The sequence below is a fragment of the Varanus komodoensis genome, unplaced genomic scaffold (assembly GCF_004798865.1).
Source record: "Varanus komodoensis strain SLA01 unplaced genomic scaffold, ASM479886v1 scaffold4, whole genome shotgun sequence".
NCBI lineage: Eukaryota > Metazoa > Chordata > Lepidosauria > Squamata > Varanidae > Varanus > Varanus komodoensis.
In genome coordinates, this window is record NW_025335941.1 from 50,432,890 (window position 1) to 50,454,161 (window position 21,272).

At 45.0% G+C, this 21,272-nt stretch overlaps 2 protein-coding genes across 2 annotated transcripts in view; one reads left to right on the forward strand and one right to left on the reverse strand.

Moving 5' to 3' along the window:
• The window catches only part of RAB39A (RAB39A, member RAS oncogene family), a 13,169-nt gene extending 12,701 nt beyond the window's left edge, over positions 1 to 468 (reverse strand). The window contains exon 1 of the mRNA XM_044441446.1: positions 137 to 468. Within this exon, the coding sequence (XP_044297381.1) occupies positions 137 to 468 (332 nt within the window). The remainder of the gene's footprint in view (positions 1 to 136) is intronic.
• Positions 469 to 14,901: 14,433 nt separating this feature from the next.
• The window catches only part of SLC35F2 (solute carrier family 35 member F2), a 32,993-nt gene continuing 26,622 nt past the window's right edge, over positions 14,902 to 21,272 (forward strand). Inside the window, exon 1 of the mRNA XM_044441811.1 lies at positions 14,902 to 15,053. Within this exon, the coding sequence (XP_044297746.1) occupies positions 14,902 to 15,053 (152 nt within the window). The remainder of the gene's footprint in view (positions 15,054 to 21,272) is intronic.

Here is a 21,272-nt window from a genome sequence, read left to right on the forward strand (position 1 = left end):
AGAGAGAGAGAGAGAGAGAGAGAGAGAGAGAGAGAGAGAGAGAGATTAGCCCTGCCTAGTCCTGCCATTGGGAAACTGCCGGGCCAGATTTGGGGGGCAATAAACTCCAGGGAGGAAGGGTCCGCGTTTGCCATACCTGAATCTCTCCTGGCCCGCCGTGTCCCAGAGCTGCAATTTGATCCTCTTGCCGGGCTCGATCTCCACCAGGCGGGAGAAGAAATCCACCCCGACAGTGGGGTCGGAATGCATCGGGCCCGGGAAGCGGCCCTCGGTGAAGCGATGCAGGAGGCACGACTTGCCCACCGTGGAGTCGCCCAGCACGATCAGGCGGAACTGGTAGATCCAGATGGCCGCGTCCATGGCTTTCTCCCCGGGGTCGCCGCGCTGGGGGCCGCTGGCCTCGGCCTTGTTGGGTCGCCTCCGCGGGCGGTGCCTGCACCGCGCTCCGATGGCCCCTATCCCGGGCATTGGCGCAGCAGGAGGAAGGCGCGGGCGCACGGCCGGAGAGAGGGAGGCGCCTCCGATCTGCCGCGGGGACTGGCCGGGAAGCGCGGGATGCTTCTCGGGGTGAGAGGGGACCCCTGGCCGGGAAGGCGCGGTGAACGGGGATGGGTGTCGACCTCTCCGAAAGGCAGATGCAAGATGGAGCTTGCCTGGGAAGGCGCCGGGAAACCCCTTGGCGGGTCTTTGTTTGCTCCCTCAGATTCTGGGGTGGAGGAGCTGGGGGAGGGGGCACCGGGGGAGGATTTCTCCATTTTTCTCTCAGCAGTGGGGGGGGGGATCTGGGGGAGGAGGAGGAAGAGGAGGAGGGCGGGGTCTGTGCACAGCCTTACTCCCGCTGGGATGAGGGAGAAGAGACACGAAGAAGGCTGTTTAGGGGTTAAATGGAGAGGCAGACAGTCTTTCTCCCCTTCTCTGCCCCACCCTCCCTCTCCACCCCACCCGCACGCAAACCTTTCCCCCATGCCGAGTTTTGCAACAGAAGAACCCACTTTTCCCACCTGCCGATTGGATGTTGCCGCTACCACTACGCGTTGCCGAGGTTCTGCACATGTTCAGAGGCACCACGCTCATTTCCCCAGGGCTGGCTCTAGACGCAGGGCTCACACTCTTGCATGACCAAATCTGGACTGGACACTGTGTGCGTATAACTGAGAGTGGGAACCAATTCTGACTCGCTAAGTGGTATGTCTGTCCGAGAAGTGTTTGTAAAGGCATGTTTGTATCCCACACACTTTGCATTTTAGCTCTACATTTTTAATCTGCATTACTGGAAAAAACATAATTGTGAGAAGAAGCTCTAATTCTGGGTGAAGCAGCTTGTCCCTCCAAGTCTAGTGCTGCCCATCAAAAGAGTAGGCAACTTGGAACCTCCAGATATTTTGAACTAAAATCTTCACAAATGCTTGCCTCCATGACCAATGGTCAGGTATTATGGGAAAGGTAGTCCAAAACATCCAGAGGGAACCACATGGTCTGTTCTTGGCCTATCCTGACTGCCAAGGTGTATTCCTTGGCCCACTATGCACATTTCATTAATTGGACATGCCAAGGATGTATCATTAACCCTTCAACATGCAAAGCACATATCCTATGGCTCTGTAAGTGCTTTGCAAATGGATGCTTTCATAGCACATAGCTTTCCATCTCTTAAGCAAGTAAGTTAAGCAAGGAGAGCCAGTGTGGCGTAGTGGTTAAGAGCATGGGACTGGGACTCAGACGATCTGGGTTCTAGTCTCCGCTCAGCCATGGAGCAAACTGGGTGACTTTGGGCCTCAGCCCAACCTACCTCACAGGGTTGTTGTTGTGGGGATAAGATGGAGGAGGAGATGTAAGCTGCCTTGTGCCCTTTGTAGGAAGAAAGGTAGGATAAAAATATAAAAAAGTCAACCATAGATTAGAAGGAGGGCTAATAATCTAGAATAAATTACTCTTCCCCTGCACCTTAACATGCACACCCTCCCAAAAGTAGTGGTTGGTTCCTCTTGTTGCCTTAGGTGGAGTTTTCACACAGTTGTACACAACTCCAACATGCACATGTAGCCATTTCTTGCTCGTTTGTTTGTTTTTAGCCAAGTTGCAGTGGCAAGAGATTTCGAGCTGGTCAGCTGAGGTTGGCATCAGTGAACAGCTTTCTGCAGGCATTCTCTCTTGTCTCCTTTGCATTGGGCTTTCCCTAGTAGAAGAACCGGGGGTAACACTGAAGGTTCGACAGGGCAGCGGTGACCGTCGGTTGCCTCCCTTTTCTTCTCCTCCTCCAACCCCTCAAAGGGTTGGAAGTAGGACAGGGCTCTTCTTTTTCTATTGCCAAATAAATTGACTGAGGACTGCCTGCTTCTCACAGACTGAAAGTAAAGGAGCTGTCCATTCAGCACTTTTTGAGAATGTTGGTATCATGAGCCCTGAACGACAACAAAGTCGTTCAACCTTATATATTAGAACAGGATTGTTAAATGATGCATATGTAGAGATAGGATCCAATATGTGTGGGTGTGTTCAGTTAAGATCCTCCAAGAAAACCTAAGTAAAAACAAAAACTTTGCACATTTGACATTGGATTGTATAGATTCATTTCAGTTGAGTTCAGGAAAGTTTCTGGCATGAGAACTTGGTGGTCCTGTTTAATGACCTACAAGGAAGCAACAGGGCGAATGTGGCCCCATTGATGCTGCTGGATCTCTTGGCAGCGTTCAGTACCATAGATATTGTATCTTTCTAATCTGACTGTCTGAACTGGGAGTGGGAGGAACTGCATTGCAGTGGTTCACATCAACTTGGATGGTTAGCACCAGAAGGTTATGTTTGGAGAATATTGCTTAGCCCCATGAATTCTCCAGTATGGTGTTCTGTGGAGGGTTGGTTTCATTCCCCATGCTGTTCAACATCTACATGAAACAGTTGAGTGGGATCAAGCAGAGTTCTGGTCGTCCGCAGTATGATGATGACAAGCAGCTCTAGTTCTCCATTTCATCTTCATCAGGTATGGCTGTGGATGTGCTCCAGAAGTGCTTGGCTGCAGCAATGGATGAAATGAAAGCTAATAACTGAAACTTTCCTAGACATGACCAAGGGACTTGATAGTGTGTTTTTCTGTCAACATGGAGAAGAAGCTTAACCTGTTCTGTATCCCCCCCGAAGGAGCAGGTTCATAGCTTAGGGGTTACCCTTGAGTCTCCTTTGTTACTTGAGGTTCAAATAGCCTCAGTGGCATGGAGCACCTTCTATCAGCTTCAATTGGTGGCCCAGCTATGCCCCTATAACTTGGAATAACTTGTCTTCAGTTACCTATGTTCTGGTAACCTCTATTTAGATGACTGCAATACACTCTTTGTGTGGATGCTTGAAAATGGTTTGGAAGCTGTAGCTCATGAAATATGTGGTGGCCCAACTTGATAACAGGTGAGAAGATATGAACATATAACAGGACTTTTTGCCCGCTTGCACTTGCTGCCTGAGTTTCCAAACCCCATTCAAGGAGCTGATTTGGCCTATAAAGCCTTACATGGCTTGGGACCTGAAGAAGTGTCTCTTCTGAGATGAACTGAGCCTTACACTGCTTCCATCACTGAAAGTGCTCCTCTGAGTGTATCCTCAAGGACGGTGCAGAAATCGGCAGCAAGGGAAAGATATTTTGTGGTTCACTTCAATCATGGCATGATCTCTCCAATGGTGCCCGCTCAGCACCAACATCGTTGTCTTTCTTGCACTAGGGTAAGACTCTCCTCTTTTTTCAGACATTTGACAGCATTTGATGAAGTTTTAATCAGGTCTTGGATTTTCCTCATCGTTGAGTGTTTTAAATTGTTTGAGATGTATGTGTTTCTCCATGTGTGCTGTCTGTTTATATGCAATTTTTATGTATATTGTTAAGGTTTTAATCTTTCTAAATCATCCAGAGAGCTTCAGATATTGGACAATATAGAACAGTTATGAATAAAATGAAATACTGTGAAATGAAATGTCAAGCTAATATTCTCAGAGTCTCACATTCATGCTTTATTATATATGTTCAGTCAATATATATAGCTCACTATGTCTTTAAAAAAATCAGAGTGGTAGTCACAACTGAGCATGACAAAGTATGTAATACTGAGCACCTTTGACTCAAGAAAACAAGCCACAATTTATACATCCTCAAGTTGTTCATAAGATGAATCAAAGGCAACATCAGAGGTTTGATCAGCCTGTGCTTACCCTTGTCTAAGTTCTTGCCTAGTTTCTGTGCTTACTATGTGGTTCCAGTGCCTTCTCCTGGAAAAAGGAGGGAATAGAGACATATAGGACAGTTTAAAGTATCCCTGCTGGGAGAGGGATATGAGAGAACTTATGACTGTCAGCTATCCCAAGGGACAGTCTTCATTTTTAAAATGAGGTGTGCCATTGCACCAGTGTCTCAAATCATCTTAGATGACCTGACAAGTCCTGTGCCAAAGATCACCTCCATCAGGTTCGTCCCTTGACTGGAATGACTACTAGCAGCCATTCCAGCAAGCTGTAATACAGCAAGAGGAGAGGGGAACAAACCCTCCTGAAAGATTATCCCTCTCCCCCCCTCCCCCGTGTCCATTTGTATTGTGACTTTTTAGACTGCAAGTCTGCAGGCAGGGACTGCCTTAGCATTACTCTTTTATATAAGATTCTTTGGAAAGATTCCTTTTAGCCAAAATGCAGAATGCAACCATTTAAACAAACACACATAGCTATTATTGGTGAGCCAAGATCCCACTACACATGTTCAAAGGAACTGTCTTCATATATCTTAGTCCTGACATTTAAGGCTGTGCTGATCACTGGCTCAAATTAAGACCTGGAGAAGGCACACAGTGTCCTGAATAGACTGGTGATGAGACATATACCAAATTGGATCTGCAGTACAACCTAAGTGCCAGATTGGAAGTATGGGAGAAATCATTGGACCTATGCACTCACAAGCAAAATGTGGCAGGAGGAAAACTGTGCTACTCAGTTTGAATGTGCCTTTTCTCCATAGAAGCTCTGCTTTTAACCCTGCCTGCTTTGTAAGATGTGCGAGTAAATAACATATGTATCTTCTAGGTACACTGAGCTGAATGAATATATCTTCGGAAAAACAGATTGATACAACAAATAAACTTGACTGATCAGTTGACTTGACTTGACCAGTCAGTTAAATTTATATTGACTTGACCAATCAATTAAACTTATATTTCCATGCAACCATAACTCAATATAGGTATATTTTCAAGAGATAGAAGAAAATGTTGAATAATTTACAATTTCATATAGAACTACCTCAAAATCTAAGATGGAATTAGAAGGAATATTTTAGTTTCTGATACAGGAACACATCAGAAATGAAGTTAGTTTTTTTTTTTTTTAAACCCTCAATTGGCCTCCACTAATTAATCAAATAAAGTTTTAAATTTCTCTATCCCTGAGAATGGTTGATAGGACATTTGTGTGTGCTCTGAGAATTGTTTGTGCTTCTGTAAAACTGGTTTGCTCAATTACTAAGAACCATGATACTAATTCCAAATGGTAAACAGATGGTAGTGGATGCTACACATTTCTAGTAAGCTGAATGAACAAACTCTACAGCTTGTTGGAGTTCTAAATATTCCTTGGTCATCCCTACAATATTCACTTTGATTGCTTCACATTTTTCCTCTCTTTTATTTTTATATGGAGCTGAATTTCTCCCTCATTATTTTAAGTCCTTTGTTATACTGAAGTCAAATTGCATCCCTTCAAATATGGTTTGATAAATATATTTCTATATGTTTTAATCCTTTAAATCAGTCTGCCAACATGGTGATGATTTTTTCCCCCAAACTCATGGGCTCACAGTCTCTTTTTAATTACAAGTATTGTGGTTTGTGTGCATATGTGCATTTCTATACAACCTACCAGTGCCAATCAGGTCCATTTACAAAAATTTCAGAACACAAAAACATTGGAAACATTATACAAACTTAAAAGCCATAACAATCACAAAAGGATTGTGATAAAGCCAGATGAAAAGATGTGTCTTGACCCCTTTCCTGAAAACAGGGAGAGTAGATATTAGTTAAGCTCTGAAGGGAGTTTCTTCTATAACACAAGAGAAAGCTATATATCTATATCTATATCTATATCTATATCTATATCTATATCTATATCTATAGAAAGAGAGAGAGAGAGAGAGAGAGAGAGAGAGAGAGAGAGAATATATGAATGAGTGATTTAAGGGTGACATTTTCTTTTCAGTCATATTGCTTTGGAGTATTGTTTGCTAGTATTGCTCTTACTTGGCTTCTCAAAGATAGGTAAAAAATTAAAGCAATGAAGAAAAATAGCAACAGTGGTATTTGAACTGGTTGCTGTTCACAAGTGGCCTCTAGTGGCAGAAGTTATCACCTGCAAGGTACAACCAGTTGCTGGTTTTTGCTTTGGGATCAAGACTAGGCATGGCTGGGCACCTGTCAAAGACCCACACCCCAGCAGGAGCCCATGGACAAGAGGCACCTGGAGTTGCTTCTCCTTTCCCCCACTGCACACTGCTCAGTTCCCTGCCCCTCACTCTGGCCCAGACCACCATGGGCGAGGGGAGCAGGAAATGCCCGTCTGCCCTGCACTGGCTCTCTGCCCATCAAGCAAGTGATGGTAGTGACGAAAAGGGTGACACTGGGGCCCAGGAAGTGTATCTTGCCAAAGGGCCCTGCAAATCCTAAATCCAGCACTGGGTGGGGTGCTGTCCTCTTTCTATGTGCATCCTTAAATGTTCACATTTTTACATTTTTAAAGTAGTAACTCTATCTGAGAATAGAATCTTGCATTATCATTTATGATTACATATAGATGAAATCAGTCATTACCATGTTTTACAAAAGCACTGGAATGGGTTTTTTTTTTTTTTTTTTTTGGTGTACATCCTAATGAAATTAATGGGATTTCTGATCTTGTGCAGTTCCCATCTGGTTCAATGGGACTGACTAATTCCCATTCTTTTACAGAGGCACCACAGCATTAGAATTGTTATTTAGAACGATTTTTACAATAAACAAGAAACTATTTCATATCAGAATCTCCTAAATTACACAGGGCACTTTAAAACAGAGATGGGCACCTGTTTTTGCCTAGAGTTCCCATCGGTCCCAGGCAACATAGCCAAAGCAAAGGAATGATGGAAGTGCAAACCAGCACGTCTCGAGGGCCTCAAGTTGCACATCCCTACTGTAAAATCTCCAATATGAACAAGTATACAACGTTTCTTAATTCAAGGCAACTATGTTGTAGAGCTAGGGAAACTCCCAGCTGCTTGGAAACACAAGCAACAAGATCTTTAATGTCACACAATGTGCCTGTCGGTAGACTTTCCACTTCAGACTGCAAGTCTGGGATCAAATATCTAAATATTCCCTTAAATTATAAAACTAATCTGGAGCCTTCTCCATGATCTACTCTTTGGTGCATGCAGGAATGTTGTTTTCACATGAGGGCGACATTCAGGTATTTATTCTCTACCTGCAGTCTGAAGAGGTACATCCCAGGAACAGATAACATCTCATGAGTTTGTCGATCATGTAATTGGGTACTACGACATAAATGGATGGTCAGCAGCAACCAAGCCATGCATGGTGAAGCCAAGGGGTGTTTATGATGGAGAGGACAAGGGGATGGAATGCATGGGGACCTTGCTGCAGTGTAGACTCAGGGGCGCAATCCTCTCAGTTGATGCATCTCTCTGAGCTGGTTTTCTCAGGAGCAATAGTAAATAGCCGTATACAAGGTCCTACCAGATGTGCAGTTGACCCCAGGAAGGCAGTCTTGCAGATGTCTCTGAACCACAGGTCTCCCCAATCCTTCATCAACAGTCAGGCTAGCTGGGAATGAGGGGAATTGGAGTCCAATGACATCTGGAAAACCCAGTTGTTCCAGCCCCATTGCAAACAGTCATCAAACACTGCATTTATTATTATTTTGGGCTCCATAAAGCATACAACTAAAGAACCCTCTGCTTCTTTCCCCCAGAAATCCCTCTATGTTATTGTCATCTCAATCCATTTTTTGTCTACTGTTTTAACTAATTTTGTTATTGTTTCATTTTTATTAAGCTACTTTGGATAGTTGAAAAGCACGCTAGAAATGTTTTAAGCAAACAAACAAATACTCTTTGTCTTTGTTCATGAAAATAGCTAGAGATCTAATAACAGGTGGGCATTGTGCAAGTGCCTCCAATAAGAACATGCCTTTGAAATGATGGGAGAAGCCGCCCAGTAGAAAATACACTGCACTTTAAGAATTTCAGAGTTATTGCTAATTCCAGTAATAGGTGGCCTGCGGGTTGGGTGCAGGGGAGGGGGTTGAGATTGGAAGTGCAGTTTGGCTTTGTGCCCAGCCTAAATGCAACCTCTTCCAAGTGCTTTTCCTAGCAGCAATATTTAACACAGTGTGACAAACATTAATGGAAGAAAAATCCTGCAAGATATTTCTATACCAATCAACATGATGTTGGATAAAAATTCAGGACCACGTCTCCCAGAACCAGACAAAACAAAGTTAGAAAGGACATGTTGTGCGCTGCATTTTAATAGCAAATGGGGAGGGGGAGGGTAGGGAAGGTGACGTCTTCATCTATTCATTCCACATAGTGGTAGCTCTTCATCAACAAACAAGAAGTAGCATGATCTTTTGTACAGAAAGTACATAGGGGCCTTTTTCTTAGAGCACTGTTTCCCAAATGGCTCATTTAAAATTGGTGGCACACTCTTAACACCTGAAATGGTTTGCTTTAGAGCAAGGATCCTCAAACTTTTTCACCAGGGGGCCAGTTGAAAGGTGCTGGTACTGGGCGTGGGCTGGAAAGGTGGTGCTGGCGGTGCGCATGTGTGTGCGCTGAGGCAGGGGTGGGGTGCGCCACAGGGGTGAGGCGGGGGTGGGCGGGCATGTGTGGCGAGCGGAGGCGAGGTGGGGGCAGGCACACGCTGCAAGGCGGGCGCACAAGGCAGCGGCTTGCTCGCTTGGAGATCGTTTTCTCAGAGCAAGCAAACCGCTGCCTCCCACATGCAGGACAAGATGGGAGGTGGCAGGCACGCGCATGGGAACAGGTGCGGTGGGTCCAACTGGGCATGGTGGGCTGGATAAATGGTCGTGGCAGGCCAGAGCCGGACCCCGGGCCGTACTTTGAGGACCCAAGCTTTAGAGCATAAGAGGTAGGGCTGCAGACAACATGTTGCAGTGCAGAGAGCTTCCATTCCCTAACCCAGGGGTCAGCAACCCGCGGCTCCGTCGCCACACATGGCTCTTGAACCCCTCTGCTGTGGCTCCGTCGTCCAAAACATGCGCCGACACGGCACAGCGTTGATCTGCTCGAAGCCCCACTCAGGAACTCAGCGCTAGCTAGTTCAGTAAATCAGCTAGTTAAGTAAATCGCTACATTCCTCCACTAAACAAGTTTCCTGCAGGCTGTCATGTTACACTAAAGGAAACACTGCTGAAAGGATTCTCTTTTTCCCAATGTAATCTCCTTCATCTGAATGTTAAAAGCTTGGGACCTGTCACAATTCGCAGCACTTGACTGTTTATCTGCTAATCAGTCACTAAACACACCTATATCTCTGCAGCAGCAGAGATCTGCGGACCACCTGCAGATTTACTGAGTTCCCCCTTCCCCACCCCGCAGGCCAACCATGGATAAATCGAAGAAAAGAAAAATTTCTGAAGAAATCCAAACTACATGGGTTTTTGCTTTTACTGCTGATGAACTTATGGGGTTTGCTGTTTAATGCATGCAGCCCTTTAGCACTGACCTTGACTCTTCAGGAAGCTGTTCTCCTATTCAAAATATATGAAAGGAGTCCTACTAGTTTATCATGTAAGATTAAAAATAACAGTTTTAGTGACTGAACAAGAGCTGCAGCTAAATCATAATGTTTTAATTGTTTTAATTAATAAATATTTTATTAATGTTTTAATAAATAAATAAATAAATAAATAATGAAGATATACATAGCATTACGGTAAAAAATGATATATGCAGTGTTATCTTAATTTTAGATGTCAGAAGTTTTTTGTGGCTCCTGGTGTTTTCTTTTGTGTGGGAAATGGGTCCAAATGGCTCTTTGAGTGTTTAAGGTTGCCGCCCCCTGCCCTAACCCTAACCCTGTGCCAGTCAGTCACAGTTGCCATTTGCTGGGATATTTCCTTCCATTGCCTTGTCCCATGGCTCCACGGCTGTCATCTGAGACTGCTGAGCATGTGCAGCCCTCATTGGGCTGGTTCAGATTCTCCCAGTGCCAGCTTTGAAGGGAAACACGGTGGAGCTCTTGCCAAGGGCCCACATCCTAGCAGGGGCCCACTCAGTAACAAAAGCACTCTGAAGTTTGTCTTTGCCTCATCATTGCAGGTTTGCTCTCCCGCCTCTCACTTTGGGTGGAGAAAACTGAGATGGAACAGCTAACATCCTGGAAGCCAGAAAAAACATCCAGGGGATCTAGATAAGCTTGAAAGCTGGGCTGAAAGCAGCAAAATGAGATTCAATAGGGACAAATGCCCAGTCCTCCACCTAGGAAAAAGAACCCAGATGTATCGATACAGGATGGGAACACTTGGTTCAACAATACTGCAAATTAGAAGGATCTTGGAATTGTTGCAAAGAACAAGCTAAATATGAGCTGACAATGCAATGTAGCCAAAAAAGGGCAGATCCTATTTTGGAATGTATTAACAGAAGCATAGCTTCCAAATCACAAGTAGTACTAGTTCCCCTATATTCAGCACTAGTCAGACCTCATCTAAAATCTATGGTGCTATGATTGGTGCAGCAAGGTGGTGAGAAGGAGCAGTAAATTCCATTGTTTGCTTGCTCCCTGGCTTTCTACCCACCATGCAAGCAAGTGGTAGCAATGTTGGGAAAGAAGAGAAGGAGCAAGAGCGGCTGGTGACAACGGTAGTTAGAAGGTAGACCCACGAGGAAGGCCCTGTGGACAAGGCACTATTGAAGGTGTCTTTTCCAAGGGACCTTCTAAACCTGGAGCCAGGACTGGAGACTCCCCCACTTACTAGGTTTGTCATCCCCTAACTTCTGCAAAACAAGCCTGTTGATGCTATTTTGTTTCATAAGCAATACTGCTCACATAAACTGAGGAAACAAGCAAAGCCCTGCAACAAAATGTAATGTATGTTTTACCTGAGTATTTGGCTGAAAGGATTTTCAAAAAATTAAAGTTAAAATTAAAGACTGGTTCCTGCACTAACGTGGGTCTTCCACCTTTAAAATGGGGAGGGGAGGTGTTGTTTTAACATTTAGTTGTGCAACCAGTATGAATCATGAGGCTTGTGACATGCAACTGGTGCTTGGTGTGGCCTGGACTGAGACTTGGGGTACAATTTTAGTAGCTTAACCTCCCTCCGCCTACTATCAGCTTCTCTGCTACTTTATTTTTATAACATTTTATTCTGCCAATATCATTCAAGTGCTGCTGTTATGATATGTTTGGAGTGTGGCTTTATGAATTGCAGAATGTTCGAATGAAATTTTAATCCTTTAATATGTTGTGAGCTGCCTTGAAAAGGTTAGCCTTTCAAGGGGAGAGAATATTATGGGGATACACAAACAATGATTAAGAGATAGAGTGGTGATTAATTCCAAAACACTTGCATAACAAGGAAAAATGTTGCATTGTCAGAGCCTAAATGGGAGAGATTGAGAAGCAAGACTATGTTGTGCTTTTATTTGCATTACCACACATATTTACCTGTTTCAGAAACAATAATAGAAAAGACAATCTGTATTTCATTCAAGAGGGAAGAAGATGTCCTGATTCAAACATCCAGAATAAACCCTTTATCAAAGCTGCCCAGTCATATTCTTCCTGCTTGGGAGAGCTCAGCTAAGTTCATGTGTATTCAGCTTCCTTGAATGCCAAATCCTTCCCTTTGTGTTTATGCATTTCTGTGGTGCTGTTCATTTGAGGTAGGAAAAATAACCTGTGTATATGCCTGAGTCTTGAAACATTTTGTACAAGTCCTTTGTCTTCACCCACTACTAAGTAAACTAAGTCTAAGTATGCCACTGCTGTTTCTATTGTGTTGTTTTCCCTGCCTTTGATCTTAAAAGGCTGGTTACTGTAAGTTTTGTTTATAAGTGGTTGTAAGCTGCCTTGTGTAGGCTTTGCAGGGGTGGGGGAATAGGAGGGAGGGAGGGAGGGAATGGTTGGAACTGGAGAGAGTAAGGGGGACTAGAATGTGCAACTGTTGTTTAATGGCAAAGCTACCAAGTGCCTTTTTGGTTAAGGAAATTACAGCTCCATGTCCAAAGGTTAAATGTTTGCAGATGCTTCATCTGAATCAGAGTCCCTCTAAACCAGGGGGAGGTGGAAAGCAACATTTGAGTGTGGCAGGCAGGATGAGGTAGGGAGGGGCAGACCTGTTTTCAAATGAGGACCCCAGGGAGTTGCAAATCTTTAGAACGCTGTAAAGTAATAGCATTAGGGAATTTAGGGATGCTTGACTGTTTAAACTATGCTCAACTTGTACATTTGGAAGTCACGGGGAGGCAACATGTGACCCAGAATTTGACCCCCAAGGGAATTTTGTGGCTCCTGCTGAGTCCCCTATCACTCTTCCATGAAGAGTGTGTTCCAGAAACAGGGCACCAAAACAGAGCAGGGTCTTTCTCTATGCAAGGATTAAATTCACAGTACACATTAAGCCACCAGGGGTAGGAGGTGGGAGCAGTTTAGCATGTTATCTGAATCCACCCTGCATCCCAGGGGGTGCCTTATGAAGCCAAGGCTTGTGATGAGTTTAATAAGCCCCCTGTGCCTTGTTGTGTCATCTGGGTTTGGCTGATACAACCATCATGGTTAAGCCAAACATAACCACCCACAGTCAAGGCAAAAATAAGAGAGCACTCGACAAAATGTTGGCAGTTAAGCAGAAAATGTTGGCAGTTAAGCCAAGGCACTCTGGCAGAAGACAGCTGCCAAAGTGCCAAACCAGCACTTTGGAGAACTGATGAGGAAAGCTGGATTGCTCACAAGAAAATCTGTCTTCCCCTCTGCCCAGCATCAGCAGGAGCAAGGGGTAAGCTGCTGGATTTTGCGTACACTGTCTTCCAGCTGCTTGGAGTTGCTTTTTCTCAAGGCATTGACACTCAATGGCTAGATCCCACCTGCCATCAGGGCTACAGTTGTTATGGAGTTACTATAACTACCAATGGCAATATCGCATTGCTCTTATACTTCCTGTCCTTTACCTTTGACCCGGATGCAATAAGACAGTGCTTCATGACTCCTTGGACTAACAGCTTGCAGTGTCATCCTTGCTGTACATGAAACAACAGTCTTTTTGGCTACAGATGCAGGTGAGAATGAAGTCAAAAATCAAGCAGAGCAGATCAGCACCCCTGCCCCATTCCTTCCCACCCACACACACATTGTCATTTGTCAGGGGGTCACAGGGAAGGGGTGCTGAGCTGATGCTGGCATCCACTTCTCTGCCCACACTAGCCAGTGCCATGGTGGTTAGAGTGTTGGGCTGAGGATCTAGAAGATCTACGTTCTGGTCCTCACTCAGCCAATAAGGCAAAGGTGCTGAGCTAGGAAATTCTGGGCCAATCACAAACTCTCAGCCAAGCCTACCTCACAGGGTTATTGTGGGCTTAAGACTGAGAGGAAGAGAACTCTGTAGGCTGCCCCGAGTTCCTTCAAAGGAAGAAAGTTGGGATATAGATGTAAGAAATATAATAGTAGACATGGCTAGCTGCAGTGACTTTTCTTTATTCTTTTTGTTTAAACATATTAGAAGCAGGGGTTGCTAGCTGGAATTATATATGGTCACAGATGTTTATTATTTTTCCTTAAGGTCATTACTTTTTCCATATGAATGTGGCCTCTATTTTCAAATGTAATTAGCATCAGGGCAACCAAAACAGATTTAAGTTGCTTTAAAAGTTGGTGAAAAACTGCATGGTCTCGGTATACCTTTCAGAGGAACTCTACCTACTGGGCAGCTTCCTGTTTAAGTACGGGAAGTATGCAATTCTATAATTATTCAGATAGAAAACAAATCCTACGACTCCCAGCATGCACCAGCCGGATAACGAGTATCCTAGAAATTATAATTTTTTTCCCTTCTTTCCCAACATGCATGGGGTTACACTTGAAATAAATAAATGCATACACAAATACATTTTACAAGGGGCTTCCCTATTTTGGCAGCCATTTTATGAATAACCAAGGCCCCCCCCCCCACCACCGTGGCAGCCATTTTGTGAGAGTGCTCAGGACCCTCTCAAAATGTGCCCTCCGTAAGGCTCAGAAAGGTTGGGGTTGGGAGTTTGCGTAGCTTAACCTATCGGGAACGTAGAAGCAACTGCGAGGTATGCCACAGCAAGGCGGAAAGGAAGAGAAGGGACCATGGCGTGTTTCCCACGTGTTCGACCACTGTATTTTAGCAAGCCGGGACTCCTGAAGGCGAGCCTCGAGGTCAGCCAGGTCAGAGCAGCGACGTATCTTGCAGATGCGGTTTTTGGCCGCCCAAGCACAGCCGCCCCAACCAGACAGACGGCGCTGTGCTCCTCAAGCCTATTCTTCTCCACGTCGAGCTCCTCTCCAGGTGCGTTGGGAGGGCGGTTGCGCTGACCGAGGATTCTGGGAGTTGTAGTCCCAACGTATCTGGCGGAGTGCCCGCCGGAGAAAGGCTTCTCTACCCGGCCTATGTCTGGAGACATTGATCGCCGGCCCTGATGATTTGCTGCAGGACGAGCCGACAGCATCGCGCGCACACACAAAGGGGCCGAGCGAAGTTGCTCCAGGAAGGAGCAGGAACTGCAACAGCAGCGCTCCACCTCCCGGGCCGATCTCTTTCCCCCTCCCTTTCCTCGCTGCCTCGTCTCGGAGCCGGATCGCTACGCTGGTCTCAGCGCTCGCTTTGCTTGCTATGGAAAGAAGCGCGTCTCCGGAGCTGGACAACGCCAACCCGGCCGCCACGCCGCCGCTGCCGATGCGGACGGAGGCTGCTCCACCGCCGCGACCGCGGTTCTGCCGCACGGCCAGCCTCTTGAAGCTCGCGAAGGAAAAGCTCTGCACTTGGTGAGTAAGTCGGCACAAAGGGCAAGGGCGGCAGAAAACGCGGTCGTTGGACCGGATGCCAACTGTCGTGTAGTCAGTCATGGAGTTACTGCACGTGGAACTGTAGTGTTTGCTCAGATGCGCAGGTGGACTCAATCTGTGCAGTTGCTCCCCCCCCCCGCCAGCTTAATTAAGCCGCAAGCTTAATTTTTTATGCAGCTGAAAACAGGAATTTTCATATTTTTATTGTTTTGCGTTAGAAACATTCTGGGAGAAGTTCACAGATTGTAGGTGGGGGCGCATTGGATGCTCGTGCAGTTGAATACACTGGGTGGGAAATAGAAATAAAAGAAGAGGCTGATAGGAAGACCCCTCCCCACCCACACACAACCCCCGCAAAAATCTGGCACGTAATATCTCGACAGATGCTCAGCAGCGAGGGTTTCAATTGATTTGAAGCTGTGACATAAGCGGGCGATAGAGGTACAAGTGAAAGGGTTTTCGCACGTGCTGCTCCTAAATGATTCAGCCGGGGAAGTGTATTTTGTGAAAAGTTTACAAGTGATTGCTTGGGAGGCGGCAAGCCGCATTGACCAGAAATCTTGGTACTCTGATCACTGGATGGGGTTAGGAGACTGAAGACAGCAGCGGCCGGGTGGGATTGTTTAAACAGCAGCATAGGAAAAGCACTTTGTATGTTCCCAAGGGGTTCTTTGTCATTTTGTACAATTTACTGCCTCCGCGTTGAATTCTAAAATCATGTTTCTCTTCTTCAATAAGCCTTGATAGGTGAATTGGGAAAACAGACTGCATTGCCAGATGAATTATTTTTGCCTGAGGTGGGACCTGTGGTAGAAAACATGCTTTGTGCATAGGTGCTTCCAGATTGAATCTATCGCATTACCAGTTGAAAAGATCAGGTGATGAGGAAGCCATCAGGAGTATCAGAGTTGCTGAGGATAAGGATGGCTTTATACATCATCACACTGAATCATCTTGCAAATAAGTCACAGTTGGTTGAATGTTTGCTGAACAACCTACAGCAAACAGGCACAGTATATGCCTGATGGAAAGTGGACTAACTGTGGGTTGTTATCCCTTATCCTCCCCCTTTAGCTCTCCAGCCATATCTGACAAGAATCCCAGGGACCATCTTGTTTGTCCCTTTGTTGTTTTATGGGTTGGAGGCTCAGAAAATAGGCAACTGGATCCTATTTTGGCAGAAGCACTAACAATTTCACAACTGGGTTTGTAATTCATTAGGATTATTTTTGTCAGTCTGTTGCAAGTGCATTCTTACTGCTGTCCCATATGTGTAATGTTTCTTGGTCAACTTCTTTGTCTATTTTGGTTGTCAAAGGAAGCACTGAAAGGGAATAAGTGAGAAATCAACAAGACCAGGCTGCATATAACTTAATCTGTGCACAGTTGCAGGGTCCAAGTTGTCTATTGAAAATCACTAGTAAAAAGTGGCAAAATATGGTGCACCAAAAGGAGGGCATAATAGTATGCCCACTAAGCAATATAATCCTCTTGAATTTAAGTATTGAACTGACCTTTCTCAGCACCGCAAACCATTTTAGCATTTCTGATTTTCCAGCTAATATCTCCAGAAATGAAAGATATTAATTCCCCCACTCCATAGTAGTTAACGTATTCTTTCCAAAGATGCATAGTATAGCATCTTAGATGTCTTTAATAAGCCCACAAGAATGAACCTTTCAAAATAGATTATTATTTTTTACTAAATATGATCTACAGGGATGTGGGCATTTAATTTGTACACATTTCTTTGGGTAGCCCACCTAAGTGAAAGGAAATTGGCAGAGATTAGTGGGAGAGATTCAGTAGTAGTGGCCATTTCAGGGGAAAATTAAATAATTGAGGGGAAGTTAATTTGGGAGGAAGGTGTGTAAAAAGAATTAAATGAGTTAATTGGAGAAAAACTGGATGAGAAATCAATTGAGGAAACTTAATTAAAATATATTTTAGGAAAGTTTTTGTTTCCAATTATTTGTGGACATCAGCAAGTTGCTTGGTCCCGCTTGTTTGCCTTCTGTAAAATGGGTGCTGCAACAGGGTGTGTACTTTCAGGATGTACCTTTGCCTTGTGCAGTTTTTTCTTCTGTGTAGCCAAAAGAAAGAGAACCCCCAGTTTTATTGCACATTCTCCTTCAATACAATACTGTCCTGTACAATAGCAGTTAGTTTATCTGTCCTACATCCATTTTACAAGAATAACATTCCTGGATGAGAGCAAAGAAGCTGGGGGGGGGGGGAGCAGGTTCAAGATGTTCTCTCGCCCACCAGTCAGCTGCCGTGTCTACCTCTCCCATGCTTCCTCCACCAAGCACCTCCACCACCTAACAGCTACTTAGATATTGGTGGCAACCATGGAGCAGTACCTTCTAATCCTCATTTCATGCTTTCATACTGGCACCCACTTTTGGGAACCCCCTCCAAACTTGAACCACCATGCTAAATGCAACCTGTAAAGATACCTTCCTTGCTTAGGCACCTTCCAGGTAAATTAGAGTACAAACCCCATCAGCCCCAACCAGCATAACCTTGTTTGTTGGGGATAATTGCAGCTATGGTCTAAGGCAGGGGTCCTCAAACTTTTTTTAATGGGGCCAGTTCACTGTCCCTCAGACTCTTGGGGGGCTAGACTATAGTTTGAAAAAAATATGAACGAATTCCTATGCACACTGCACAATTTTTAATTAATTAAAATAATTACAATGAAAATTAATTAAAAATAATTTAATTACAATTAATTAAAATAAAAATAAATTAATTAAAAGATTAAAGATGTTTGCTCTACCTGCTCTGGCTGCAGCAGAAGCCCAAGACGACGCCACCCTGTCCACCGAAAGGGAGAGCACGACACGACGGGGAGCCATGAGGGTGCACTTGCCTTGGTCAAGGCCTTCCTGGCTCCTCACCACTGCCCTGCTTCTGAGCCAGAGGAAGGTCCCCACGCAGGGGCTCAGCTGGCTCCGGGAGAGGGAGCGGGAGGCCGGAGAGATGGGCACGGGGTGGCTCCCCTGACCAGGAGAGGGCCGCGAGCAGGAAGGTAATGGCTTTCCAAGGTGAGGGGAGGTGAGGGACAGGGCCATGGCTGGCCGAGCAGGGTGCCTCCCGCCTCTCCCCGCCATGGGGGGAAGAAGCATGGCAGCCACTTGACAGTGGTGGTGGCTTGCCCAGAGAAGGCCGTGGCGGAGGCATGGGAGCCACAGCCCCACTCCGCCTCGGCCTGTCTGCCTCTGGGCTTGGTGAGGTGGCCGCGGCTTGGCCCACAGCCCGGGGACATGGCTCACATAGTTGAAAATAGATTTAAAAAGTTATATTTTCTTACCTTCTATCTTTTTTTAGTGTCTTCGTCTCTCTCTCTTCCCTCCACCCTCCTCTCTTCTGTATTCCCGCTCCATATTCCCGCTCTGTATTCAGAGCAAACGCATGCATGCAATAGGGGGAAGATCCAGCGCATGCGCAGTTGAAGGGGGCTGTTACAATTTGCCGCATGTGCCGGCTCTCTGCTAGTCTCTGAAAGAGTTTCATAGAATGCCTGCACTGGCTCAGAGCTTTTGGACTCGTTCTGAGATTGTTTTCTCCAAGTGAGTCCAAAAGCTCTGAGGTAGGCTGGGAAAATGACCATGGCGGGCTGTATTTGGCCCATGGGCCGTAGTTTGAGGACCCATGGTCTAAGACATCTAGAGGATACCACAATGGAAGAAATCTGATCTAAATAAAGGAGCATCTGGAAATCTCAGCCCTTCCACGGTACGCACCTTCATACCCTCCTAGGATATAGGAAGTTGCCTCACACAAGTTCAGATTTATGTGTCTGGTACATTTTTGCCTGTTTTTAGGTCTGGCTTGCATGACGCAACTACCTACTGTAGGTGATTAGCCAGAGTGAGTTGTACTGTCATGTAAACTTCATTAGCTCTTTGCAGGATGACTTATTTTCCACAAACAAGCTACCCCAAGAACCCATGGCTTATTTTTAAGGTTGCAGATGCCCACTGGGGCTTACTCTGTTACGCAAACCCAGATAGAAAGCCACCCAGCCAGAGCAGCAAAAAAGCCTGAACCATTCACTTTTCATTATTTTATCACTGACTTAATGCAATATCCTGAGTTATTCATAGTTAGCAACCTGTAGTACAGGGTTAGTACATAATGACAACCCACAATTCAACAACAATCCAGGATTCAGCAGCTCATACCCAACCTGTACTTGGAATGATAGTTGATGTGAACCAGATCTGCTTCTTAGTGCAGTATGTGATCCCAAAGCAACAGAGATTCTTGTGGCGCATTAAACCACATGGTTTAACATCCACAGTCGCTTTTTCTTTTTGCTTTTGCTTCTGATTTTGATTTGGACTTTTGCTGATACTATGTTTTTGTTGTTTACAGTGGTTTTGTTGTTGTTACTAATTGTTATAATTTTTGTTATTATTTGTTGTTGTTACAATTTTGTAAGCCATCCTGGGACATTTTTCTCATGTAGGATGGGATATAAATGTTTTAAATAAATAAGTGAATAAATAAATTAAAGATGAATAAGTATATTAAGACATATGCTTCCATGGGATGTAGTTCATCATCCATGCAGCTGATGAAGTGGACTGTATTCCCGGAAGGTGTATTCTGTAGTACTAAAGGGCCTCAAGACTGCTGGTTTTTCTGCAACAGGTTTACATGGCTACTCTTCTGAAAGTTGTGATCCAGGAAGTCACAAATCCTGTTGCAGGACATTTTGTAGGGGTAAGGTACACCCAGGTGATGGGTAGTTGTGAAAATTGTCGCAACTGAGATCCCTCAGCTTGGAATTCCTCTTTAGCTGTGTATAAAAAAAACCACTGCATGCCTGAAGTAAAAAAAAAAAGGCAAAAATAAGTGAATTATATACATGGAATCGTGACTTTAGATTTATTATTCATCAGCTAGGTATATTTAGAGAATTATTGCAGTGATGATTCCAGAGATGCAAAAATAGGCAAGGTAATAGGTTTAAAGACCAGCTTCTGTCAATATGCTTTTAAAACCCTGGAATTACATACAACGTTAGCTTTAATGGAAGAGGGTTGTGTGTGTGTGTGGCGGGGGGCAACTCAGGTGGATTTAAGGATATCACCTACCTTATCTATTATTGTTACGACCAAGGTCATAGCTCAGCCTTGCAAATAAGCCCTCAAAAACGACTAGCCTGCCATATTTGTTACTAGCCTACTGGAAATGCAGTGTGTGGAGGAGATGTGGACTGACAACGGCATTCCTTTGGGTGCACACCAGGGGACCACCATCCTCTGGTAGCTCACTTGGGGTCTGAACTGGACAAAGAGAAGGATCTGCAGGCCAGCTTAAGAAAGTTTGTTGCCTGAAGTGAAGGGAACTGGACTGGACTGGTAGTTGAATCATCTCAACAGTGGTGACTAGGAAGTGCTCTCCATTGTACTGGAAGGCACTAGGCATTAGGGAGTCAGAGCAGGCCATGTGGCATTTCCAAGCCTATCCTCCAGCATCCTGCTGCCACTTCCCACTTAAGCATTAGCTCCTTGGGGAGGTTGTCTTATTCTTCCTCTTGATAAAGCTGACTCTGGGACACCTCCATGCATTTCCTTGTCCATCATGGCTGCCAGGTACATACTTAAACATGAGGCTGTCAAAGTGCAATATTCTTATGCACAGCACAGAAGTAACCAAAGTTTTGCAACCCTGCAGTGAAGGGAATCTGAATTAAACTCTTGACAAAATGCTCTTGACGAAATGGGACCCCAGACCATTGTCTCCTCTTTTCAGTCTTCTGAAAGGGAGAGGCTGATGAGCCTGTGGTCATATTTTCTTTCTTTCTTAAAAGAAATACTGTACTTATTAATAGTATACTTACATGTTGCTCTTCGTAATCTCCCTGCTAGCCTCCTGATTAGGCTCACACCTGTTTTGGGTTAACAGTGCTAAGGCCTGTGGTACTCTCAGAACTTTCACTTTTGGTCCCAAGGTTGCAGAGATGGCCCAGTAATTTTGCTGCCTCAGAAAATGAATCCACTGTTAACTGAATATTTCTTCAACATTGATGGTGGGACAGTGTCCCCTGCCACACTTTCAGGCCAGCTTAGGGGATACAAAGGCACAAATGTTTCTTTCCAACACTTGGCTGCTGTGTTTCCATATCTACTGCCTATCTGTCTAATGGTAGGGCTGGCCCTGCAAGGTCAAACCTTTCCCAAC